Genomic DNA, 27,981 nt, shown 5'->3' on the forward strand with positions numbered 1-27,981 from the left:
AGTATACATTTTTTGAGCCTTTTTAGAGAAAATCATATTGTAGTAAATTATGCAAATTACTCGATGATGTCATGGTGACCACACCCATAGCCCCGCCCATAGCCACGCCCCCACCGCCACAGGTATCTTGGCAGTTTATGGGAAACACTGCACACACACACACACACACATTCGAGAGATCTGTTTTCCAATCGCATAATCTAGATGTGTTAGTCCCACTTTTAAAAAACCGAACGCGATCAGATTAAGGTGTTTCCATGGGTTATAGGTAGGGATGATGTTTGATAAGGAATTATCGAGTTCGAGCCTATTATCGAATCCTCTTATCGAACCGATTCCTTATTGATTCTCTTATCGAGTCCAGATAGGTTGTTGTATATGGAAAAAAACACACAATATTTGGTTTAACAAAAGCTCACTTATATTATATAATAAAAAAATAAAATCTAATAAATAAATAAATATTGACTGTTACCCACCTAAAAAAATAAAATAAAATAAAATAAATAAATATTGACTGTTGTTACCCAAAGTATATTAAGTGGGATTTTTCAGAGAAACAAATATATACAGTAACACAAAAACAACCTGTCTCTGTGATCACTATAGGTGTATAAATAATAATATAGTGTTAAATAAAATCAGTCCCTTGGGCACAAAACTGAAAATAATACAGCTCTCCAAAAAGTGCACTTCTGCTGCTATTTGACATAACTGTTTGTTATGATGCTTTGACAATTTTGCACTTTATTTCTTTATTGAAAGAAAATTCTATGAAGAGAAAAGTTCTTTGCAAATGTGGTTACAATGCTAACAAATGAAAAGTTAAAGCTAAAAAAAGAAATACACTTTATTGAGTTAACATTATTTCTTTATTATTTTTTATTGTCTGCATTTTAATTTTGCTTTTATTTTCTTTCATTTCACTTTGTTGTCTGTGAAGCACTTTGAGTCTGCCTTGTGTATGAAAAGCGCTATACAAATAAAGTTGCCTTGCCTTGCCTTGCCTATAGGGGGAAAAATGTTATGAGCGAGAGAATATAGCAACTACACTACCCAGCATGCAACGGGAGTTACGAGCATGCACGGTAGCCCCGAAAAGTGTTGCATGTTGCCACGCTGTGAAAGTAAACGTCAAGAACTCAGCCAACACGCCTCGTCTGCATTATTTATAATTAGACAGACAACACATCTACAGTGTGATTTTGTTTTGTTTACAAGGAAACAAAAACAAAAGTTAAAAAAGGGTGATATATGTTGTGCTGCGGTTGTTTTAAGAACGTTGCGACAGCTGCCGTAAAGGAGGTGCGTTGCTAGCCTGGTTGCTATGTTTCCGGTTGGTCGTAAAAGTGTTCGTCATGTGTTTTACCCTGCTAAAATCTCTCAGTAAAGTTATTCGATGGATGATAGCTTTTGTTTTGAACTGTATTACACCTTGGAGCGCTTTTTCCCGTCCATTGTTTTCCTGCTTTCACTATCTGCGCCTAATGACTGAGCTACGTGACGTCAATTCTTGTGATGTCCCACGGAGCATTTCTGGTCGGGACGGGATTCGAATAAAGAATCAACTCTTTTCCTTTACTATAGTGGTCTCGATAACGGGTACCGGTTCTCAAAAAGGGATTTGAGTCCGAGGACTCGGTTCTTTTCTTATCAAACAACCGGGAAAACCGGTTTCGAGTATCATCCCTAGTTATAGGAGGCCTAGTTAGAGCTGAACTATTTGAGAAATCGGACTAATTTAGTGCATGGACATGAACTGATTGTCTTTGTGCTATTTTGTGGTAATTTGTCATTAAATAGAACCATACTGTCTGAATTGAACAGTTACACAAATACTCAGAGTTTATGCAAAACATATTTCGTCCTTTGCATGACTGTAAATATGTAAAAATAACGGTTTTATATATTTTCTAGAAATAATATGAACCTCATGTACACATTTATTGCTGCAAAAATCTTATTGAACAATTATGAATAACAGCATCTTTTGTAAAACAGATTATTATATATATATATATATATATATATATATATATATACATATATATATATATATATATATATATATATATATATATATATATATATATATATATATATATATATATATATATATATATATATATATATAATTATTATATATATAATTATTATATATATATATTATATATTTTAATGCATTTTCTATGTATTTTTGGCCTAACTTAAGCATTTCCAAGTATGAAAATGATTAAATTAAGTAAAAATATCAACAATACAGTAGTACTGGCCACTAGATGAGACTAAACCAATCAGAGCGCACTGTAATATCGTGGCCACTGATTGACTCAGGCAGCATGACTATATTGGATTAAACTAGTGTAAAGGTGACTATGTGGGGGTATTTCATGTATGGGGTACTCATAATGTTAAAAAACACTTTTAGAAGGTTGTAAATTGCTTTTTACGCTCTGGCTATGAATATATTTGATTTATAATGATTAATTCCTTTTTTGCGGACATATGAACCAACTAACAGAAATAAACTAGGGTTTGCTGTATAAAACTAATTATAAAAATAATGGATATTGTTACTTGGCACTATCTTGCTAGCATGTTAATTGTTAGCATGATAGCTTTCTAACCAATTTTGTAGTTGTAAAACAAAACAAATCATGGCTGTTGTTTTAAAATGATGGAAAAACCTTGAAAAATACTTCAAAATTGAGGAAATTTGTGCTTAGTTCTAGTCTTTGTAAATTGTTATATTATTTACGCTAGAACATTTGTGGAACATGACACATTTTTCCTGTAACTTTGCTATAAGGAATTTCTCTAAATTTGGAATGAATTGATTTCCACTTCTAGTGGGATGGAGCATATTCGATTGAAATTCCAAATGTCAAAATAAATGGAATTAAAAATCCAAATTGTTAGTTTTACGAGTTTTACAAAATGAAGAACACAATACAATTTATTTGGGTCATTTTCCAAATGTGCAGCACAATTAACAACCACACATGCACCAACATAATTCAACATGTCCAATAAGGAATGGGAAGTATCAGAAACGGTTCTTCTTCTTTGTACTTTGTCAGCACCATATGCTTAAACAAGGTCTTTGCTGGGTTCAACAAGTCAAATTTAAAACTTTTTAAGACCATAATGAAGATAATGTAAAACCATTATACATCCTTTTAGACAAAAAAGTACAAAGACATTAAGGAAAATCAGAGGGCCAGAATGAATTGTAAGTGTGAGAATTAATTTACTGCTCTTTCACATTAGGAAACAAAATGGTTAAACTAACTAAATACACCAGAAGTTTCACTGTTGTAAACTAATTGGAAAAAATATTAGCAAACATCATTACAGCCATTTTTTCAGATTTGCCATAGAGGTGCAGTGTTTGCATATAACACCAACCAGAATGTCAGCAATGGTAGAGTAAAGCACAACAATATATTGTCTGTGAAAGGGGGTGTTAGCATCTGTGCTAAAGCTAAATGGTTAACCTTTGCAGTGTTTTTGCGGCTGTCAGAATTGAGGAAACAGATAAAAACATCTACAGTACTACTACTGTATCTGCACAAAGTTGTGAAAAACAGAGAGTGCAGACAGAGCGATTTTCTAAAAAGAAAGAAGGTGATTATGGTTGGCAAGCCTCAAACACAATTTGGATGTCAATAATGTGACATTAATAATAATGCGACGTTCACATTTGCCCAGCTCATTTTGTATCTGGTATGTATGACTACTGTACATGTTTACCTGTTTTTGTGACTTTTTTGAAAACATATTGCTAATAAACAAGGACTAGTTTTTATTTCAGACAACATTTATAGCGTTTAATGTCAGTTTCTCTATAAACTTGAAGAAAAGATTAGGCACAAGAAGCTGACCTGAAATTATTGAAATAAATAATAGAAATAATTGAAGAAAATTATGTTTTTTTAATAGTTTTACTGCTGTGAATACACTACTACAACAGTTAAATTAGTGTGTGTTTACTGTATATAATAGTAGAATTTCACTACTAAACATTGTATATTGATATCCTTCAGCAATTGGCGCCATTTTACCCACATAACACTCCTTTGGGGGGGTTAAGTTGATTTGTGTTTGTGTGTTTGTGTGTGTTTGTGGAGTTTCAGCATCTTTTGACACGGACTACTTCCGGATTTTTGACTTTAACATTATAATTCAATTCACTTTCACCGCAATGTTTACAAACATTTCCCTCCTCGATGGCCCCACATCCAAGTAGGGATGGGCGATATATCGATATACTCGATGTATTGCGGGTTTGTCTCTGTGCGATATAGAAAATAACTATATCGTGATATTCGAGTATACGTTCTCACGCAGTTGCTTTTAGCTGCCGGCATTACACTACAGGCGTTTCTCATTATTTGTTGTCTCTCCTTCTCACAGAGACGTAAAACAAGCGCACCTTCTTACATACGTCACATACGTATACGCCCTAGCGGAGCAGAGTGATAGCGGCATGAGTAACGTTAGCTGTGGTGCGAGTGGTAATACGAGAGAAAGAAGGTGCGAATCTGGTAACAAATGAAGTAAGAATTAATTCCCAAGAAAAACAGTAGGGGGTTCATCGTCTGGCCGTTGTTTGGCTTTAAGCGGGAAGATGTCGAACAGACAACTGTAATATGTCAAGTGTGCAGCAAAAGCGTTACTACAAAAAGTAGCATTACTGCTAATATGTGGCATCATTTGAAAAGTCACCCGCTAGAGAATGAAGAGCGTTTGAAACTCTGCATGTCAACATCTCCGTTCGGTGCCACACCAACAAAATGAAGAGGCAACCATTTCCACATCAACACCGTATGAAAAAAGTAGTCAACAACAGAAGGAGATAACGTCCGCAGGAACCTACCACAGAACGAAGGACATACACTATTTGATTTCCTATTATGCAGCTAATTTTTATTTGACAGTTATTGAAATATCTTGTGTGACATCATGCACAAAAGTGCACTTTATTTGTTTTAAACTATTGTAGTGGTGTTCTGCACAAAAAGTGCACTTTAATTTAGTGTTGTTTTGATATGTCATCTTAGTGACATCATGCACAAAAGTGCACTCATAGCTTTTTTTAAAATGTCTCTGACAATCTTGCACTTTCTGTTTTGAAATGACATGAATGTTTGTGCCACTGCTTAATAACTGTTTAATAAATACAGTTTTGGTCAATTGGCTTAGTTGTGATTTCCCTTTCTGCATGAAAGTTTAAAATGAGCATATATTAATGCAGTATGAACAAGAATGTTTTAATGTAGACACATTGAATCATCATCAGTGTTGGGTTAGTTACTGAAAACCAGTAACTAGTTACAATTACTAGTTACTTTATTTCAAAAGTAACTCAGTTACTAACTCAGTTACTTACACCAAAAAGTAATGCGTTACTGTGAAAAGTAACTATTTAGTTACTTCTTTCCCCCCCCTTTTTTTTTTTAAGGCTCCCATTAATGCCCTTTTAGCCTTCATTTCAGTACTGTTATTGCACTGGAGAATAATACAATCTGTTGATCAACTTGACATGCATTTGCATCACTGAACTCTGCTAAGCAATGTGGTCTACATACAACACACAAACAATGTGGTCTACATACAACAAACAAACAATGTGGTCTACATACAACACACAAACAATGTGGTCTACATACAACACACAAACAATGTGGTCTACATACAACACACAAACAATGTGGTCTACATACAACACACAAACAATGTGGTCTACATACAACACACAAAGACAAAGATATGTTTCAAAAGGCCAATTTATTTCAGGCCAGAACAAATTGACAAAACTATTTTAAATAGCTGCAACATAATGGCACTTTAACTTTAAGTAGATAGGATCTTTGATCCAAGACACAACTTACATTGAACTAAAATGTTATTTTCTTTGTGCTCGACAAAAGAAAAGTAGTGAGAATGTTAAGACACTCGACTTCTGGCTTCACCATGATGTCATGTTAGTTGTTATCAGAGTAGCGTATGTGTGTGTGTGTGTGTGGCCCTTTAAAATATGACAGCATGTGAGGTGAGGGACGTCAGTGAGTGAGTGGGCGAGACAAGTGAGGGAGCGGCGACAGTGAGTGCGTGCAGGTGCTCTAGCTTGGTGGATGGCTGCGTCCAATAAAGTCACAAAGTTGCAACAAACCGCCGGCCTCGTCATTCACCCTCAGCTGTAAAGACCCACTTCCGGGTAAAGTGAAGGTTGTTAGTACAGAACGTCTCCCCTGCGCCCCTCAACTACGGTATGAGAGCCCCCCCCGCCCCCACCCACACAAAGCGCCTCTTCTTTTCCACCGCGGTCTGCAACGTAAAATAACGCAGTAACGTATCATGTAGTAACGGTAACTGAGTTACTGAATATAAAAAATAACGCGTTAGATTACTAGTTTCCGCCGAAACTAACAGTGTTACAGTAACGCGTTACTTTATAACACGTTAGTCCCAACACTGATCATCATACTGCTGTGATTATATGCATCAAGTGTGAATTCAAGGCTAAGGCAAAATATCGAGATATATATCGTGTATCGTGACGTGGCCTAAAAATATGGAGATATTAAAAAAAGGCCATATCGCCCAGCCCTACATTCAAGTCCTAAACACTTACTGTAATACATTTCCGTCCACCGACTTCAAACATGCATTAAAGTGATGGTTGTGAACCCACAAATGGTGAACTTGCACTTACCCATTCTTTGCAAGTAGTTGGGCTTTGCTTTAAGCGCTTTCGTAAAGTTTTCTCTGCCACTATGCTAAGCAGTACCAACACACCGCTGCACATGCACAGCACACTAGCTGGTGCGTGATTTATTCTGACCAGGCAACACAGGTAGCATACTTTAGTTCCATTTTGTAGTTCTGTTAGTGCAGGACATCAGCTTCCTTGTTAACTATTCTGTCATAGTTACAGAGATGTACGAGCTGTATTTTGTATATTATTTTTTTGGTGTATATGACCACCCATGCAGGATATCCAATCATTTTTTATATTGTTCAAAATCCAATGCTTGGGTGCCGCTTTTTATTGAAATTTTTCTTTTTCTTCTTTACATCCTGTAAATGCTCATTTGGTCATTGTTCAAACGTAGCCCACTCGACACCATTAAATATTGACCTTTGTGTTCAGTTAACGGCAAACTAACATCTGCAAACAAATACATTTCATCGTATAGGCGGAGTTAACTGGGTCAGAATTAGTTTATATGGTTTATGAGTCTTTAATCATTGCTCTACACTAAGCATGCGTCGACAAACCGCTTACACAGTGTTGTGTCCAACTAAATGACTCGGAGGATTAGCAGAATGGTGGACACCATGTGGTTCTGTGCTAATACAGTATGTGAAGATCCAGAGATTTTAAAATGAAATCAATGAAAATGGAAAACATAAAAAAAGAGTAACACAATGCATAGTGCAATGAAAAAGTAATTACACATTGCACCTGATTAATACGGTGTTTCCCTCATAAAGTGACAGTTACAGTGATAATGACAATGTTAAAAAGAAAATTCCATGCTCAGTCAAGTTTTCAATTCTGTATTATAACTACAATCCAATGCACCAGTGCAGCAATTTCCTCCTCCTGGCACCTTCCCTGAGCACTGAAACAATTTATCTTTTTATCTGCAGCCATTTATTTTGACTGGACATGCAGTAAAACTTACGATCCTGGTCTCTTAAGTCTTTACTATCTTGACTGGATAAATGAGGTGCTAAATCTTGGCTATATTACGTACAGTGCAACTATAAAGCATGCCCAGGGTAGGTCTGTATCTGTGTGACACATTTGATTATAGCTCCCTCTTGTGGTCTTATGGACTTGTTTTTTGAATTGCTTACACATTGAGTTAATGAGATATAGGACATCATACAGTGGTGTGCCATCAGGGCCAGCAAGACATTCTCTGCTGGCCTAACATAACCAGAAATCATGATCATAATTAAAGATAGAAGTAATTTTTATTTACTTTCCCTAAATATCTAAAAGTATTCATATTCTCTTCATATTCTCTTCATGTCATATTATGCTCCTTCCAGCGCTGTTGTTTTTAGTTTATAGAGTTTTTATCCAATCAGAATTCAGCTAGCTTATTTTGCCATACTGTACCAAATCTGCTCGAAGCCTTCAGAATCAACAATGCTGGCGTCTGTAAGTGAACGGGGACATACAGTGATACACAGTTGCGATAGCCAATCAGATCACGAGTTGTTGTCAGTAAGGCCTTCTAGATGGCCTAAGGCAGATATATAGTGATGTTAGGTAACACAAGAACTCCATTACCCAGCATGCCACAGTAGTGCAGAGCATGCGCAGTAGCCACGTTTAGCCAGCAGCGGGATGTTTGTGACGAGCACCTTGTGGAGTAAACTTTAAGAACTCAGCCAACATGCCTCGTCTGCATCTTTTATGATTAGACAAGACAACACATATACCGTAATTTCCGGACTATAAGCCGCTACTTTTTCCCCTCGTTCTGGTCCCTGCGGCTTATACAAGGGTGCGGCTTATTTACGGCCTGTTCTTCTCCGACACCGACGAAGAGGATTTGGGTGGTTTTAGTACGCAGGAGGAAGACGATGACACAATGATTAAAGACTGACTTTTCATATACCGGTAGGCTGGTTATTTTGATAACGTACAGGCGAGCACTTTGTATTACTTTGCAGCGTTGTATTATTTGTACTCTGCACGAATGCTGTTCGCCATGTCAAAGATGTGAAAGTTTGATTGAATGATTGAAAGATTTATAGTTAATAAATGGGACGCTTTGCGTTCCCAAACAGTCATCTCTGTCCCGACAATCCCCTCCGTGGTAGCAGGAACCCCTATATACTACGCTAATTACACATCAAAACTCTGCGGCTTATAGTCGGGTGCGGCTTATATATGGAGCAATCTGTATTTTCCCCTAAATTTAGCTGGTGCGGCTTATAGTCAGGTGCGGCTTATAGTCCGGAAATTACGGTATTTGCAAGGCCATTTTCAAGAAGGATATTTAAAGAGAAACTACATCTTGTGAGATGTCAGCCAACCCTGGAAGCTCGAATGGTTTCTACAGATTGTGAGTTCAGATATGTTATTTATTTTTTCACGTTTAATATGTTTTTTGCAATTTTAATTTTGACAGTACCACGTAAGATATGTATTAATTGCTGATGCGGGTTATTGATTTTTAAATGCGCGAGAAAATAACCCGTTATGTACACTGTTGGTGGTGATTCAATGGCCAGTAGTGCGTAAATGTGTTTCTGTATAGTATTTATCCAGCAATGGTCATGTGGGGACATAAATTATGGTATTTTTGAGAAGTAATCATTGAAGTCGGACATCACTGAAGGCCAAGGTGGGAAACGCACGTCCCGCCATTGACATCATATATGCAAGTTTTCATATATAACTTGTTTTAAAGGAGTTTATGCGTAAAGCAACAAGCTTTATTTGAGGTATCCAAACTTTTTCCAACCAGCGCAGCATACTGAAAAGTCAAAGTATGCAGGAGTCATTTTGCTTTTTTTTAAATTTACAACTCTGACATTATAAATATTTAAAAACAAAACTTTGTGTCAGCTTTGTGCATTACTGTTTTTATGTTGTTGTTTTTCCAAAAATGTTGTTGCGGGCCATCCTGTAAGAATAGAATGGTAATTATAATATTACGATTGTGAGAATTAACGACACTATTAATGTTCAGCTAAACTTTAACTGTGTTTATTATTGTTGTTTTAATTTTTCAAATGAATTTATTATTTAATAGTATTATGTTGTTTGTTTATTATAATTTTTACATTAACCACTTTGTATTTTAATTATATTTAGTTTTATTTGGCGGGCTTCTAATGTTTTTGATCAGGGGTGTCCAATCGTTTTCCACCAAGGGCCAAGTATGCAGGACCAATTTTGATATTTTTTTATTTTGTGGATAAAATAAAATAATAAAACCAGACATTATATGTATTCAAAGACACAACTTAATGTCGGCTTTGTGTTATAAGTTACAAAGTATATACTATATTATATCAAAACTTCAGCTTTTTCCTCATTATATAACGCCTTTTTTCAATAGGTTGGTGGCCCCACCTTTAAGAATAGAATGATAATGATAATTATAATATTACAGTTGTGACTGCATAACCTAGTGCAGTGATTGTCAAACTCTGGTATGTGTACAACAAGTGGCTAATGGTATGCGGGCTCCAACTAGTGATATGCCAAATAGTCACTTGATTAAAGTATTTAGTTTTATTTTCCTATATTTAAACACAGGGTTACTGTTCAAACTGTGTGTAATGTTACAGTGGCCAAAACTATTAAATATACTTGTTAAATAAAACCACTGCCTTGTTTTAATGAACATTTAGGCGTACTATGCTACTGTATTTTAATGTTGGTCATTATGATGGTACTTGGAGAGGAAAGTTTTTTCTGAGGTGGCACTTTGAGAACCACTGACTTGGTAGGTCAAAAATTATGCCTCGACGAAAATATTAATGTTTAATTATCCATTTGTGTTTGTTATTGTTGTAATTTTCCTAATTGATTTATTCATTAGTTAATAGTATTATTTAATGTTTGTTTTTCTATTTCTTAATTAACTACTTTGTTTATGTTGTTATTTTATTATCTTTTTATTTTGTGAGCTTCTAAAAAATTGGATCAGGCATATCCAAACTTCCCACCAATGGCCGCTTACTGAAAAGTATTCAGAGACCATTTTGATATTTTTTAATTTTGGGGAAAAAAAGCTAAAAACATTACATTATATGTATTCAAGACACAACATTGTGTTGGCTTTGTGTTATAGGTGACTAAGTATATTATAATTGATAATTAGTATCACAATTTTAGTAATTTTTCTTACATTTTTACTGTTATGTTTTTTGTTTCCAACATTGTGTGGCAGGCTCCTCTTGTAGGAATAGAATGATATTAACAATACAGTTGTGTAACAACAAAAACTAGTGTGTCAAAAATTCTGCCTGTAAAGAAATATTAATTTAACAGTGTTTATTATTGCTGTTGTCTTTTTTCAAATTATTTTATAGTTAAAAGTATTATTTTGTTTGTTTTATCTTTTTTTTAATTCACTACTTCGTTTATATTTTTATTTAATTACATTTTTATTTCAAGAGCTCCAAATATTTTAGATGAGGGGTGTCCTAACTTTTCTACACAGGGCCAAGTATGCAGGATCACTGTGATATTTTTTAATTTTGTAAAATCAATTGCTAAAAAACAATATTATATATATTTAAAGACATATTTTTTTGTCCGATTTGGGTTATCTGTGACCAAATTTATTATTATTGTATTAGTATCAAATTTGCAGCCTTTTTCCCATAAAGGTCAATTTTTTTTCTCTTTTTTTAAATTGCATTTTTAATTTTTTTTTCTGCTTTAGATGTTTGCTGCTTACACCTGAATTTTAAATTGTTTTGCTTTCTTTATCAAATTTTTGGATCACACAAACGCGGGTTATGATTGAAGTAGCAATAATTTGGAACTCTTAGTAAGTGAATGAGAGAGACCCCCACTTTGATTGCACGTCACCCAAGCAAGAGTGTGGCAATAGTTGATGCAAAGCCTATTTATAGTCTGTCTGTGTTTCAGCAGCTGTCCTATCTCACTTCTCACATTACTCCTATACCCCCATCCCCTTAACCCCCCCAACCCCCAAGCTCCAGCCTTGCACCACTTTGACCCCACCCTCCAGGATGCCCCTCACTCGCAAAGTGTGAGCCCATTCCAAACCGGACTCTCATACCCAACCCTGGCCCTGCTTCAGTAACGGAGCAAAGATTGGAAGGTTAACCCGGCCTAGAGAGAAGGTAATGGACTCGGGTCTCTGGTGGATTGTGTGCGCTGAGTGGGATTCGCTGGTGTATGGGTGCATGTGTTCTGCTTTGCGGTTCCATTTGGGCCCTGATGGCAACCCAGAATGGCCTCCTTTTGCTGCTCAAACTATTTATAGGTGCAGACCGATGAAAGCTGGGTGAAACCTCTCGCTGTAAAACTCTTTTAATACTTTTTGCAATGGAAAAACCCCCAGAATGTGTGTTCAACAATGTAGTCAAATTAGAATATTGCTTGGCCCGTAGGCCTACTTGTTTACTTTAAGTCCCACTTAGTTGTCATTGTGTTCTACGTTGAAACAGCATTGTTTAGTCTCAATGAATAGTTTTTTAAAGCAGGGATATTCAACTAAATTGTTTTGGGGGCCACGTTTCCAGAAAGCTAAGGACCGTGGTGACGGACTTCTCCTTTCACTAATAGTCTTATTTTATTTATTTATATATATATATATAAATTATTTTAGAACAAGACTCATGTACAGCAGACTTTGGATTTTGGTCTATTTATCTTGTCAGAGTTACAGGAGCGTTCTGCTGTTTTTAAGGACCTTCTGCAATTAAGCCAGTCAAAGGTAATCTCTATGACAGCACTCTGGTGTTTTTAGGGACCTTCTACATAAAACGCGAGCCTCTCTTTTTAAACTGAACTCGCGGGCCACCAGTTGAATAGCCCAAATGATGAACAAGAGATGACGGGAAAAAAAACTTGAGGAACACTACTAGCATAAGTACAAAGGTTGAACAAATGACTATTGACTGCATCTGAAATAAACAAGCTACAGCAACACCTTAGTTACATAAATCAAATTTCGAAAAACAATTGTAACAGCCAAAGAGGAGAAGACAGAAAGGGATTCCTTGAACGCCTCAGTTATGTAAATCACAAGTTTGGACCCCAGTGTTCTATGTTTGCTAACAAGGTTAAAATGTCAATGCAAGGATCTGCCAATGTGTTTACAGCGGTTTGAGTTCCTCTATACAACAGGAGCACTCCAGTGTTTTTAGGAAGCTGCTACAAAATGTTTGTCTCCCAAGTTTCTAACTCAACTCAGGAAATTGGGGCCCGGGCAGCTAATTGAATAGCCCTGCTTTAAAGGTATTATTTTTGTCTTTAAAGGCTTATATATTTTATTAACAGTCAGAACTGGACTGCTCTTTTCTACCTGTGTGTACAAAATGGTGTATGAGTTTGTAGAAAATTGACTGAGGCAAATAGTGATTTGTACTCTTAATCAGTGCCGCTTTTGTCCTGGAGTAATCGTCTCATCTTGTTTTCTCATCATGTCTTCTGTCCTCAGTGCTGCCCTGTTTGGTGTATGAGCAGTTGTGTGCAGAACTCCAGTTCATAACACCCCCAACCGCTCACGTCACCACAGCACACTTCATATCCTCCTCTGTTTTTCCGTTTGTCAGCATTGCATACATTTGTTCTCCTCTCCGCCACCACCAGTTTGTTACATGACTTCTGGCCCATCACCATGGCGTACAAATCACGCTTTTCATTTTGGGAGCAAAAGGAAAGTGTATTTCTTTCTGTGCTTTTGCCTCTACAGTAGTACCTCAACTTACAACTTTAATTGGTTCTGTGATGGAGCTCTTAAATGGGAACTGCACCTTTTTTGGGAAATTTGCTTACTGTTTGCAATCAATATTAAAGATATGACGGATGGATTTTTAAAAATGTATTCTAAATATTTAATAAACGTAAATAAAAGACAGCTTACAGAGGTGCCAATGGGTGGTCTTCGATTCCGCCCATAAAATCCGATAAACAACCATTCCAAAAACGCCAACAATACTCCATCTACATTTCGTGATTTGAATATTAACCAAGTATTAGTGATGTTATTTTAAGCGCTAACGGTGACCAACTATTGATAGCGGTGATGTGATCACTACCGTGTGTCCCTATGTTTACATCATCGTAGAGACACGATGCTCCTTGGAAGTTTATTGTAGATCATAAATCATGCATCTCATCTGGAAAGAAGATGACTGAGGATATAATCTGAAAAGTTGGGACTTTTGACAGCTATTTAGGACCCGGAACTGTTGAGAACGACACAAAACAGGGCAGCATGGCGTAGTGGGTAGAGCGCCCGTGTCAGAAACCTGAGGGTTGCAGGTTCGCTCCCCGTCTCTTACCATCCAAATCGCTGTTGTGTCCTTGGGCAGGACACTTCACCCTTGCCCCCGGTGCCGCTCACACTGGTGAATGAATGATGAATGATAGGTGGTGGTCGGAGAGGCCGTAGGCGCAAACTGGCAGCCATGCTTCCGTCAGTCTACCCCAGGGCAGCTGTGGCTACGAAAGTAGCTTACCACCACCAGGTGTGAATGAATGATGGATTCTCACTTCTCTGTGAAGCGTTTTGAGTGTCTAGAAAAGCGCTATAAAAATGTAATCCATTATTATTATTAAATAGAGCTTGGTCCCCACCCCGTTTTTTGAGAGGATTATTAGACATTTTTCATCTAAATGGGAATGTATGAACATCCCAGCAGTCAGCATCCTAATGACAGCAGACTTTGTACAGTGAGGGATGTTTTATTATGTTTGTTGGCTCTCATGAAGTTTGCAGTGAGTATTAATAAGTGATGAAGATAAAAAAAAGCAAATGTAGTGATATGTTTTTTAAATTAATGCGCCGTATAAGCTTAAAATGATCAAAATACATAAATATTAAATGTTATTAATGTGCCTGTTACTACATGACATACATACTTACATCATGTATATAAAGCCCTAATGGAGGTGTTTGGATGTTTTTTTAGGGGCGCTATAGGCAGAATTGAACGGCTCCCATAGGCTCCATTGTAAGTGGACTTTTGATCGCATTTATTTAATATTTAGAATGTATTAAAAAAAAATAACATCCATCGTCATGTTTCTCATAGTGATTGTGAATGATAGGCAAAATTAAAAAAAAGTGCTTTTCCCATTTAAGTTAAAACTCTTTTATCTCAAATCAACGTCTCCCATTAAAATTATTAAAAATAGAATTCAATTAAATTAGTGCTTGCCCCCACAAAACAGCACCGTTTTAACATGTAAAATGCCTTTTAAAAATAAACTGTTAGATAAGGCATGGTAACACTTTAAAATAAGTACACCCCATTAATAAATTAATAAAGCATTAGTAAATTCTGAATTAATTATTTCAAAAGCATATTTCCGACATGAATCCTCTTTAGAATGCTGTTTATAAACACAGTTAGAAATCTAACTATTACCACTGGTACATGTCTGAATACTGTATGTGTAAGTGCAGCTATAAATGTTGAGAGATTTTTAAAAGACTTATTTACTAGAGGTGTAACGATTAATCGATATATCGATTTATATTCCTAAGATTCAACTACACCGATCTGTGCTCGACAAGTTTGCTTTCGGAAAAAATGGTATCGATTCAACATTGTTTTAAAAGGCAATTGATTGATTTTATCAATATTAGAAAAAGGAAAACATTGGTTTTAAGAACGGCAGACTATATATGAAGTTTAGCACTTTTTTAGCTTCCAGTCTACCTCTGCAATTCGGGCTGCTCAAACATTAGAGCATTTTTAAACCCTGCTAAAAGCTCATTTATTTTCTCAAACATTTCGCAAATAACACATGGATTTTTTTATAGTGTTTTACCTCAACAGTTTTTTTTGCTGCTATTTTATTACTGTTTATTCTGTTATTCACTGTTTTATTGTTTTTATTGCTTTCATTGCCTTTATTGTCTTATGTGCTCTGAGCAGCACTTTGGTCAATGTGCTGTGTAAATTAAGCTTGACTTTTAATGTTAAGGACGTAAAACTTTACTCAAGTCTGTCAGTCCGTCTGTGGCGTCATCGCCATCAGTCGGCAAAACAAAATTGGCAGATACCTATGGTGGTCGAAAAAGATCGCAACAAACGAGGCGATATCATAAAGTCGCAACACAACAACTTTCAGCTACAGCACGATTACAAAAGCCACAACAAATACAAACACCAAACATTATAATATAAAGCAGCAACACAACTTTAAGATAAAAAAGGACGCAACAGACACAACGGAAGTGAAAGCGAAGCCCTCATGTAATAAGAGTTGCGTGGATTTTCTACTAAAAATAGACGTACGTTCAAATCCAAAGAAGTCTGTACGCAAGTAAAAATTCTGATGCATTAAAAGTGTGTGCATGTACAAATCCAAGCACAATTCTTTGTTACATCGCAATCAACGTGAAATTGATCTCAGGAATTTGCTTGGCATGGCACGCCCAGACCACGACCTTGTTACATCCCCTCTAAATATGCAAATCATAACGAATGTAGCCATGTGCTTGAGTGCTGTAAGTTGTGTTTAATCACAAGTCTGTGGGAAGCGCTCGTTTTTTGTTTTTTGTGTTTTGCGCGAACGGCAGCAGGTTGAAGTCGTTGAAAATGCTGTGTTGCTACGGGCACCGCAGATAGGCTGAAATAAAAAATAAATGGTCGGGCATCAGGAAGAAAGTGAAGAAAAAGATGGATGTACATCGCTAAAGCAGACAAGCGTTTGAAAAGATAGTTACTGAGTCGCTGCAACTGGCTATGCGAGTGTCCCCTTCCACTCCATTTGTGTCCCTCGGCCCTAAGCCCAGCCCTCAATGGCAGCGGATGGCGTTCCCCCGGCGGACGATCATCCATCGGTATTATATGTAAAACTTTGTGGGTGACTCTGATTACCCCCAATATAAATATAATTTGTGTAACTTGCAACAAAATGTGTTCATACAGTAGCCTGCTCGAGGTTAGAGCAGTTATAGCGAGGTTAGAGTTTCATGTGAAAATTATTTTACATTTAAATATGCCAGCGCTATCAAAAACAATACGGAAGGCTTTGACTATTGTTTGATTACTCAATTTATTATTACAAGGCAGGTGAGGACTGTCGCAGCCGTACGTGGTCCCTGGTCTTGAAGGTGCCAGTGCGCATGCAGCCTCCGGCTTCTGCAGCTGCCTGCTGAAGTCACAGAAACATTGTGACAGCAATAGGTGGCAAAATCGCATAAATACGTTAATAGACGTCCTCATAATTGTTGGTATTATTACGAAGCATTTAATACATTGGCAAACAAGCGATTTTTGTATCCATATCTCGATCTTTTTTACATTGTTGAAATCAAATGTTAGCAAAGCTCAAACGAACACCTCTGTGTGTCGCCAAAGTATATACGGCCTATAGAAATGTGCGTACAACAGCAATGAAGATGGCATATGGCAGCGCACATTTTCCATGTCAAAATCAGTCCTTCATTCATTTTTTTTCATTTATTTATTTATTTCAGGCAATGACATAAAAAAATTATAATAAAAAAAAAAAAAGTACAAAGTTGACTAAACATAATAATATAAATTAATATAGTCAAAAGGTAATGTATAGTATGTACCGGTAATGCATGATTGTCCAGTTTTGCCTGAAAGGGAGTGGGAAGAAGATAATTTATTTAATCCCACCCCCAGTTCTCCATTCAGTGATTATCCCCATAAGTTTCACTGTTTCTTTGTTTAAGGATTATAATACAAATGTTGTATCATAGTGGCATTACCACAGGTAACAATAATTATTACACTGTATTTATTTATTTATCACTGTAACAATAATTTGTATCAACAATGTAGGAATAATGAATATACCAACAATGGTAATAGACAAAATATCAACAATGGCAATAGACAACATAGCAATAACGGTAATAGACAACATAGCAATAATGGTAAGGAAACATTGAGCACATGTTAACACTTTGAGACAGAGTACAAAAGCAGGTCAAATTAAAGACCCTCATCTCTATATTTGAAGCAGACCCGATGTTTGTATAATAGTTTAAATTGATTAATAGTTTGGCATTGCTTGTGTTGTAAGTCCAGTTTGTTCCATAGTTTTACTCCGCATACAGACACACAAAAATGTTTACGAGTGGTTTGAGCTCTCTGCAATGAGAAATATCCAAAGCCTCTCAAGTTATGAGCCTGCACTCGTCCTTTCACTAGTCCTTGCTGTGAAAAAGGGCGTACGCCAGGTTTTTGTGTGTAAGCAAGCTTGTTACATGAGGGCCCAGGTGTGGCTGAGGCGGAAGGTTGAAAACGGCATAATGAACATAGTATATAAGTATTATTGAAAAAGTAAAAACAGTTATTTATGACTGAAAAAGTGGTCATACTTCACTTACTTTTCCAACTCGGTTCATTACACCGTTTTTAACATTCATCCTCAGGAAGTCGGTCTGTCGCTGAAACGTCCTCTGTCACTTCCTTTGTGTCTTTATATTGTTGTGTTTTGGCTTATAGTTGTTGCATTTTGGCTTTATGTTGTGGCGTTTGTAGTTGTTGTGGCTTTTGCAATCGTGCTATAGCTGAAAGTTGTTGTGTTGTGGCTCCGTGCTGTTGTGTTGTGGTGTGTACATTTGTTGTGACTTTTCTCGGCTACTGTAGCTGTTTATTAAAAAGAGAGTAGTAGCAGGTCATACCACTGCTCATTTAATCTGAAAGATTTGGTTGCACATAGTTTCTCAGGTAAACCTACTGTTCATTCAACCTGAAGAGATGTTGGTTTCACTTACGGTAATTTTTTATATTAATGATGTATACATTTTATGTTTAAAAACAACATTAGCAGGTCAATCTACTGTTAAAATGTTGGTCACTGTACTTTTATTGAAAAAATCTTAAAATGTTGAAAATGAGAGCAGAAAATGTTCATTTTTTGTTAATTGAACCTAAACTGGGATAGGCTCCAGCACACCCGAGAGGGACAAGCGGTAGAAAATGGATGGATGGGTGTTGCACTTTATTCAAATAAAATGTGAATGCGTTGGCCATTAATTGTTGTTTACTTGCTTGTTTGTATCGATAATTCACATATACCTAATTCCCTTACACAAAATAACAATAATATAGGAAACTTCACATGTTGTGTCCAGTACCCCGTTTTTATTTTACGGTCACACTGGTTGATTTTTTTCATCATACCTAAATATGATGTTTAAATGCTGAATCAATCATTTATACATCTTAAAAATGCAACCATTCAGCTTTTTATAGATGAGCTTATTAAAACAATAATGAGTAAAATATCCATAACTGTCTATAAACTGCTTACTAATAAGTATTAATGTCAGAAATATGCTTTATAAATTATGAATTCAGTCTTTAATATGCTTTATTATGCTATAGTATGTACTTATTATAAAGTGTTACCGAAATATTGCATACAAACAATACAATAGCGCAGTCTAGCAGCTTCGCCAAGTTAGCTACACGCTTGGTTTTTGATTATTCCTTTCTTCATTTCGTTGTATATTATCCACCTCTTCTTCTCAGCACTGTCCTTCGCGCTATGGTTGGCAAACAAATGTATGGCCATCTTTAGCTATAAGCTAATGCAAGCAAGTAAGACCGGATGTTTTGGGCAGATCATACGGGGTTCATTGTGACATTTACTGTACCAACTAATGGCGGGAATGCTTGTAACTCAAATTTTAGCTTGGAACTTAAAGCATAACTATTAGCTGAGAGACAGCTCTTACAATATCTCAAAACATTCTTGAATTGGGGCACTCTTAAGTTGAGGTACTACTGTATTTCAATTCTGCATATTGATCCATCGAGAACCTCTGGTTTGATCTTTTGTGTTGCTTCTCCTTGTGTAGGTCAAAGTTGAGAACAAGTCAGATGTAAGTGTCTTTTGATCATGTACTTTTACACATAATACTGCTACCACAACATGCTATATTAAGTAAAGAACATTTGTTCCAAATTCAGAAATTATTGTCATCACTGGATATTATGTTACAATACCCCCCTTTCTAAATTGAAACATCCTCTTCTTGGGAGCCAAATTAGGGATGATTATGTAATGCCATAAATGTTTGTATTTCCGCTTAATGCACTTTTATTGTCCCCTGAATCATTTAATTAAGTGATGCCCAGGGCTAGTCGTTTGCCAGGAAAAAGCAATTAAAAGAAACTGCTGAATGTAATGGATTTACTGCATGCACATTTGTTTTAATGAAGGCTTTAAAGATACCTTTCCACCGAGCAGTATAGTTCAGGAGTGAAGAATACACTCTATAGACTATTCATTTATAATGTATGTTAAGGCGACATACTCGTTGGTATTCCATTTTGTTTAAAGGAGGTGAACAACATTCAGTCTGCTCTCAGTAGAGTAGGATTCTTAACAAGTCGCGTTTTTTATTTAATTGAAATTTAACATATAAATAAGTTTACAAGACATATTAAAAAAATAATATTTGGAGTTCACTTTGTGGCATAACTCTAACTCTATGGCTACTCTCAGGCAGTGTACCGTTGAGGTTGGTAACACAACAAAAGCTACATATTAGTTACAGGGGTACCTCGGTTTTCGATAGTAATTTGTTCCAAAAGGACGAATGCCAAATTTTACGAAAACCGCAGCATTTTTTCACATAATCTAATAATCCGTACTAGACACACAAAACACATTTTATAAAAAAAAATAATGTATATACCGAAAAAAATGCAAAATACATATAAATGATTACAAATAATAAATGAACAAATAACATCACTTTTACCTTTGTTAAAAGTGATGTTAATTGGCAAATACGGCAATTAGCACAGACACAGGAGTAAAAAAGAGGACTACTTTCATACTTTGCTAGAAGTTATTTCTTAAATTCAATAGTGTGTAACATCTTCTTTATTAAAGTGCTGACACTTGTGTTTAGGGCTGGGTAAAAAAGTTAATCTATTATGGATTTTTCAATATCTATTCACAGGGCATGATATTGATGTCCTCCACTCTGCCCCCTAGTGGTATTGTGTGTGATGCAGCAGCAGTAGTATGACACTATGCTAACATTAACTTCCAACAACAAGCGGTCCGGTGCAAAACACAACAAACTGAGGTACTTACTAGCACTAAAGTAATGGAGGCTATCACAACTTTTGTTGCTACATATTTACGCCTGCACTTACTGGCTTTAAGCGGCTCGTTCAGGTGCTGGTACGCTATGATCATGCTGCACAATATCTGACTGAAACTGTTACTTGTATTTAGTATATTTGTAACTGTACGTCTTGTAAGATTACTGACGATGTAGTGCAAGCTAACTATAAAAAAAGGGCGGCAGTCGCTTCTCAGGAGGTACTTTTCTTCATCTCCTCGCACACAGCACTGTGGTCAAGTGGTCCATAAAAACAACAACACACTTCTGGTCTTCACAATAACAAAATAAGAGTCTCAGGAAAATAGCTTACATATTTACTGTTATTCTTATTTTGCACTTGAAGAAACAACAATGCATTGATAACATTTGCAGTGATAGAATGTTGCAGTACAAATGCCCTTTCACTTGCAATTCCTTTCATTTCAAAATTGCACGTGTAAGACTTGAATGTTGCTTATAGTTCAAGTTGAAACTGTTAAAGGGGAAGAGAAAAAAGGACATTTGTATTTTTTGACCGAGTTAAGACATTTTTGTTTTAGCGCATATCGAATTAAATTGTGATGAATCGTTTTTTTTTAAAATTGTGCTTAATCGAACCTAATTAATTGAAATCAAACCGATTTAGGAAATTGACCATAATACTCAGCCTCACTTGGGTTCTATCCAAGAACGCACGGACAATGACTGTGTGCTCACGTGTCAACTGATGCAATCACATGCATGCACAAGACAGCACTTTACGGTACAATATGTCACACAATTGTGACTTTGCAACCCCACAACTTAAAAAAAATCACGGAGACCAAGTCGCCAAGGCCTGAGTTGCTTTTTCTGGACATTTGATTACATTAAATATTATGGAGGCAGAAGGACTAGTTTGATAGACACAATGTGTGGCCGTACAACAACAAAGATTGCATACAAAAACCTTGACAAAGGTTGGGGGAAAAAGTGAGGTGCCACTGTATTTCGATAGCCTTGACAACATTTGAAAATGGAAAAAAGCTGGTTCCATATAATAGTGAAGCAAACTGCATTCAATCATTCTGTCATCCTTTTGTGCATTGCTGCGTGGTGCAAATATGTTGAGAATCCACTCACTTAACCTATAAAATTGCTGTGTTGATCTGTTTGCACCCAGTCTGATGTAGATGCTAGTCAGTCACAGACAATTACCAAACCTGGGCTAGGCACTGGAATTGGTCCACAGTCAACTCCAGCATCAGCTGAAGAGACCAACAGTAACACTGACATGGGCGGTTCAGACCCTCCAGGAGAGGAAAAGAAGTCCGGCGGTAAAAAGGTGGTGAAGATTGTGAGGAGAGTTGTTCGGCGTGTTGTTCCTGCTGGGACGGACCAGCAGAATCACCAAGCTGTGTCCGAGGCTGCTCAGGCTACCGCTGGGGCGAGCTCAGCCCCTAAAACCACCAAGTCTACCGGGGAGGACAAGGATGACATCTCCATGGGCTTGGCCAGCCTCATGGGCAGAGGAAGAACGAAGGAACACCGTCCTCGCACCCGAAACCAAGACCGCAAAGAAGATGTCAAAGAAGAGCTCAAACAGGAGGAGGAAAGAGGAGAACAGAACACAGTGGAAATAATGGAGGAGTCTACATCCACACTTGTACCCAAGAGTCCATCACCAAACTTTGCACCACCGAGTTCAAAGCCTCTCATACCATCGACTGGCTTTATCCCCTCGCCCAAACCTGATCCTTTCGCCCCACCAGCCGGCTTCATCCCTGCCCCAAAACGGAATCTTTTGACTCCTCCACCTGGCTTTATACCTGCCAGGAAATCGAGTCCAGCTCCACCAAAACCAAATCAACTGGCAAGACCTGCAGGTTTTCTCCCTGTCCCAAAGACAAACCCTTTAGCACCTCCTGCAGGGTTTATCCCAAAGTCACGTTCAGTTGCTGTAAAGAAACCAGAGGTACAGAGTGAACCAAGCTGCATGTTTGCCGTGTAACCCCTGAGTGGAGCATGTTGAGTGATAATAACAGAGGTCATATTATTTGCTGAAGGGCTAGTTCCACTTTGGAGACCTGATAATTGCTCTCGTGTGTGAGTGTGTGTGTGACCTCAGCTTTACAAAAACATTTCCTCAAAAATGTGTTCATTATCTCAGACAAAAAAATGCTTTTGTATAATAAAAACCTTCTATAATGAATGTTCACTAAGTGAACAAAGCAGTTTATGATCAGTCCAGACCTCATCAGTGGGTAAAATGCTGCGCTCATGACGCGGTCTATCCAGTAAGAGTTGCTATTAGGCACTGAGCTGTGACTCATTAGTGTCACTCTCTGCTCGCAGACCCTTACAGTTGCGCCAGGAGAGCTGTGGATGATGTTATAGTCAAGGATATACACATCAAAATGAAAACCTTTGGTATTCTGTGTAGTAATAGCTATACCAATATATAGTATGTGATAATGAGGGGGGTGCTGCACATGATTAACTCCAAACTGAGGTTATGGTAATACTGTACATCAGTGCACACCAGAGCAAACCTATAGATCCTAAGTTGTTGTTTTCAATACTGTGGATCCCACACATTTCACAATCACATACCCCCTCAGATATTTGGCCTGAAGCCATGTACCCCCTACTCCTGCACTCCTAAAAAGGCTTAAACCACTGTCTGTAAGCAAACAATTAAACACATTTTGGGAAAAGACAGAAGAGCACGCCCTCCCTAATTTCCCCTTCATGAATGCACGCATATGTCCGGTAATAAGTTGATTTATCGAGCAGCAGTGCGTATAATTCACCGGCTCGTATGATAAACATAAGTAACTGCACATATACGAGTCAGTGTATCCTGTCAAGAAACAAATCACAGTCTCGTAGCTCAGAAAATGCACTAATTAGTCACAGCACCATGTAAGAAGACTAGCCCCTATTTAGCACACACTATTTACATGACATCTCCAAGATAATCACTCTTAAGGCACAATCTGATCATCAAATGTACGTATTTGTTTACGTAACACACAGATCAATGAACAACTTTGTGTCTGATCCTTTCTTTGTGTCTGCACTGTGCAGGCACTGTTCACTAGGGGCGATTAAGTGCACTGCATAGCAATGAGTGCTCAGACACCAATGTAATAACACTGTTTTAACTTTTGTTCACATACTCTCTATGACAATTGCCGTACCCCACTTTGGGAACTCAGCATCTTAGGCAGGGTTGTTCAGCTAACTTTTTGGGGGGACCGCAGGAAAGCTAAGGACCAAGGGCCTGGACTTCTCTCTTCACTAGTTTTTCTATTCCTGACAACTAGTATCCTCTGCAGTGGACATTAGATATTTGTTTATTTATTTTGTCAGTATTATTAAATTTAGGGGGGAAAAAACCCTTTTGTTTTTAGAACCTACTGCAATGGAACAGGGTTTCCACGGGTCATTAAAAAACATTTAAAGTCACTGAATTAATTTTGCGAAAATTAAAGCCTTAAATGGCATTAGAAAGCATTAAATACGATGTCCGGACACATTAAAAAAAATTATACAATTGCAATTGGCAACAAAAAAGACAACAAAACAAACTACCTGACCAAGTTTTTCCAATTGGTGGAATAACTGCACTTCAAGATGTTGAATATTTAATGAAGTGCAACTTTTGCTAACAAGTGCATTTTATTTTGATGTTTGTTAACCTATTTAGGATAATTAAGTTATTCACCTTCCTGTTACAATAGTTAAAATACTACAGTAATGAAAAATATGTTTATTGCGTTTGAAAAACTTACTTGCATTATTTGTTATACATTGTTGCTGTTATGTTATAATTACATTAGTGCTTAATTAGCCACAGTTAATGTAAACTTTTCAACTATTCAACATTATTACCTATTGTCAAATGCTAACAATGTTGTCTTAACAGACAATTGTATTCTCTTCACTGTATATAACAATGATCTACAGTAGGACATGGGCATTAAAATTGTTTTAGGCTGCATTCAAAAGGCATGAAAAGCATTAAATTAGATTTGCTGATACCTGCTTTATTGCTTTTAGGAATCTGAATCAAAAATATTAGTCTTTTCCAAGTTTAGTGAACTGAACTTGCGGGCCAGTTTGGCTATATCAGATGTGGGCCCTGGGCTGCCAGTTGAATTGCACTGGTCTAAGGGGTTGTACAAAACGTTTTTAATAAGACTGTTTTGTTGTATTTAAGTTAACACAGTAATGGTATTCTTAGAGCCTAAAAACAATTCTCAAAGTGCACTTTTGAACGGTTTCCTGAAAGGTTCCCTGTCCAGGAAAACGGATGAGATGGTCAACATTGCAACGTTTACCCTTGCAGAATACTCGAGTATGTCCCAGTGACAACCATAGCTCTGTTGTTTTTGTTGCTGCTCCATGCAGCATTTTCATGTTATCACAAGATTTTTAAGTTAATTCAAGTTCTAATATTTTAAGTAATATACAGTACCATACCACCAACAGAAATACTTTACCATTTCTTGGGCACTGGCACAGTAAAGTTCGTAAAATATACACACCTTCAACTAAATATATTCATTCACTCGTTGTTATCATTTCACTCTGTTTTTGTGTTAAAGTTAAAGTTAAAATACCACTGATAGTCACACACACAGTACGTGTGGTGAAATTACTCTATGCATTTGACCCATCCCCTTGTTCCACCCCCTGGGGGGTGAGGGGAGCAGTGAGCAGCAGCGGTGGCCATGCTCGGGAATCATAAATGGTTTGTGTTCCTATGAAGGAGACTTGTTTCCCATCTGTGGCCACCAATGTCTTGTTGCAACCCCCCATTCTACAAACCCCGTTTCCATATGAGTTGTGAAATTGTGTTAGATGTAAATATAAACGGAATACAATGATTTGCAAATCATTTTTAACCCATATTCAGTTGAATATGCTACAAAGACCACTTATTTGATGTTCAAACTGATAAACATTTTTTTTTTTTGCAAATAATCATTAACTTTAGAATTTGATGCCAGCAACACGTGACAAAGAAGTTGGGAAAGGTGGCAATAAATACTGATAAAGCTGAGGTAAGCTCATCAAACACTTATTTGGAACATCCCACAGGTGAACAGGCAAATTGGGAACAGGTGGGTGCCATGATTGGGTATAAAAGTAAATTCCATGAAATGCTCAGTCATTCACAAACAAGGATGGGGCGAGGATCACCACTTTGTCAACAAATGCGTGAGCAAATTGTTGAACAGTTTAAGAAAAACATTTCTCAACCAGCTATTGCAAGGAATTTAGGGATTTCACCATCTACGGTCCCTAATATCATCAAAGGGTTCAGAGAATCTGGAGAAATCACTGCACGTAAGCAGCTAAGCCCGTGACCTTCTATCCCTCAGGCTGTACTGCATCAACAAGCGACATCAGTGTGTAAAGGATATCACCACATGGGCTCAGGAACACTTCAGAAACCCACTGTCAGTAACTACAGTTGGTCGCTACATCTGTAAGTGCAAGTTAAAACTCTCCTATGCAAGGCAAAAAACGTTTATCAACAACACCCAGAAACGCCGTCGGCTTCGCTGGGCCTGAGCTCATCTAAGATGGACTAATACAAAGTGGAAAAGTGTTCTGTGGTCTGACGAGTCCACATTTCAAATTGTTTTTGGAAACTGTGGACGTCGTGTCCTCCGGACCAAAGAGGAAAAGAACCATCCGGATTGTTATAGGCGCAAAGTTGAAAAGCCAGCATCTGTGAAGGCGCCATTAATGCTGAAAGGTACATACAGGTTTTGGAGCAACATATGTTGCCATCCAAGCAACGTTACCATGGACGCCCCTGCTTATTTCAGGAAGACAATGCCAAGCCACATGTTACATCAACGTGGCTTCATAGTAAAAGAGTGCGGGTACTAGACTGGCCTGCCTGTAGTCCAGACCTGTCTCCCACTGAAAATGTGTGGCGCATTATGAAGCCTAAAATACCACAACGGAGACCGCCGGACTGTTGAACAACTTAAGCTGTACATCAAGCAAGAACGGGAAAGAATTCCACCTGAGAAGCTTACAAAATATGTCTCCTCAGTTCCCAAACGTTTACTGAGTGTTGTTAAAAGGAAAGACCAAGTAACACAGTGGTGAACATGCCCTTTCCCAACTACTTTGGCACGTGTTGCAGCCATGAAATTCTAAGTTAATTATTATTTGCAAAAAAAAAATAAAGTTTATGAGTTTGAACATCAAATATGTTGTCTTTGTAGTGCATTCAACTGAATATGGGTTGAAAAGGATTTGCAAATCATTATATTCCGTTTATATTTACATCTAACACAATTTCCCAACTCATGTGGAAACGGGGTTTGTACATCGAGTGAACAGGTGTTCTTGTGTGTGTGTGTGTGTGTGTGTGTGTGTGTGGGTGTGTGTGTGTGTGTGTGCGTGTGTTCATCTTCCCATACGTACCGCTAAATGTTTCCTGCATTGAACAGCACATCTCATGGATGCACTCCTTTGCATTGAATTGCTGGCCCTGCAATTGCAGGTTCCAGAGCTCATTCCCACTGAGGAAGATTACAAGCGTGTGAAAAGGATCTTCACCATCCCTGGCAATAACGTAAGGTCTTTCTCCCTATGTTTGTTTGCGCTGCCTTGATTTTCTTTCTCTTGTCATACTTTGCAAACTTCCCCAGCTAGAAGGACACCAAACATAAAATGAGAAACTGGGCTTTTCCCCTGACAGGAAGGTTTCTAATTCCTGGGATCCCTGACAAAATGAAATTGGAGACAAAGTAGATATTTTTATAACCTTTTATTACCTAGAAAGCTTGGAGAAACATGTAGGCTTTTGTACACTTCTTTGCATTAGCTGTTTATGAAATGCACTTTTTCAAAGAAACCACTGTATTGTTGATCTATTATAAGTTAATGCACTAGATTTTCAGTGCATGTCCTCTATTTTGTGCTGTGTGCTGCAACAAGTCCTGCTGTTTTCTCGAGTGGGTCACTTCGGTTTGGGCATTCTTAGGCCTGCGCAGACAGTGATGCTCAAGAAAATAGTCAGTTTTTCCTACTACTTTATTGGTAGTATTGTATTGCTTTGTTGCTATTCAATACGAGCAGGGGTGAAATACTTGGCCCGTTGGTATTGTATGTGGTTATTTCTGATCTCTGCTTCTCTGTGGGTGGTTGGATGTCGATATCCCGC

At 37.3% G+C, this 27,981-nt stretch overlaps 1 protein-coding gene across 3 annotated transcripts in view; it reads left to right on the forward strand.

Annotated features, from left to right (window-relative positions):
• Window positions 1-27,981, forward strand: part of LOC133650612 (unconventional myosin-XVIIIa-like) — a 202,148-nt gene that overhangs the window by 26,242 nt on the left and 147,925 nt on the right. For 2 of the 3 annotated variants that reach the window (XM_062048069.1, XM_062048067.1), the window contains exon 4: window positions 27,319-27,390. The exons of the other annotated variant lie outside the window; for it this stretch is intronic. In XM_062048069.1, the coding sequence (XP_061904053.1) occupies window positions 27,319-27,390 (72 nt within the window). The remainder of the gene's footprint in view (window positions 1-27,318; window positions 27,391-27,981) is intronic. 3 annotated transcript variants of the gene reach the window in all.

The sequence above is a fragment of the Entelurus aequoreus genome, linkage group LG05 (genome assembly GCF_033978785.1).
Source record: "Entelurus aequoreus isolate RoL-2023_Sb linkage group LG05, RoL_Eaeq_v1.1, whole genome shotgun sequence".
Lineage (NCBI taxonomy): Eukaryota > Metazoa > Chordata > Actinopteri > Syngnathiformes > Syngnathidae > Entelurus > Entelurus aequoreus.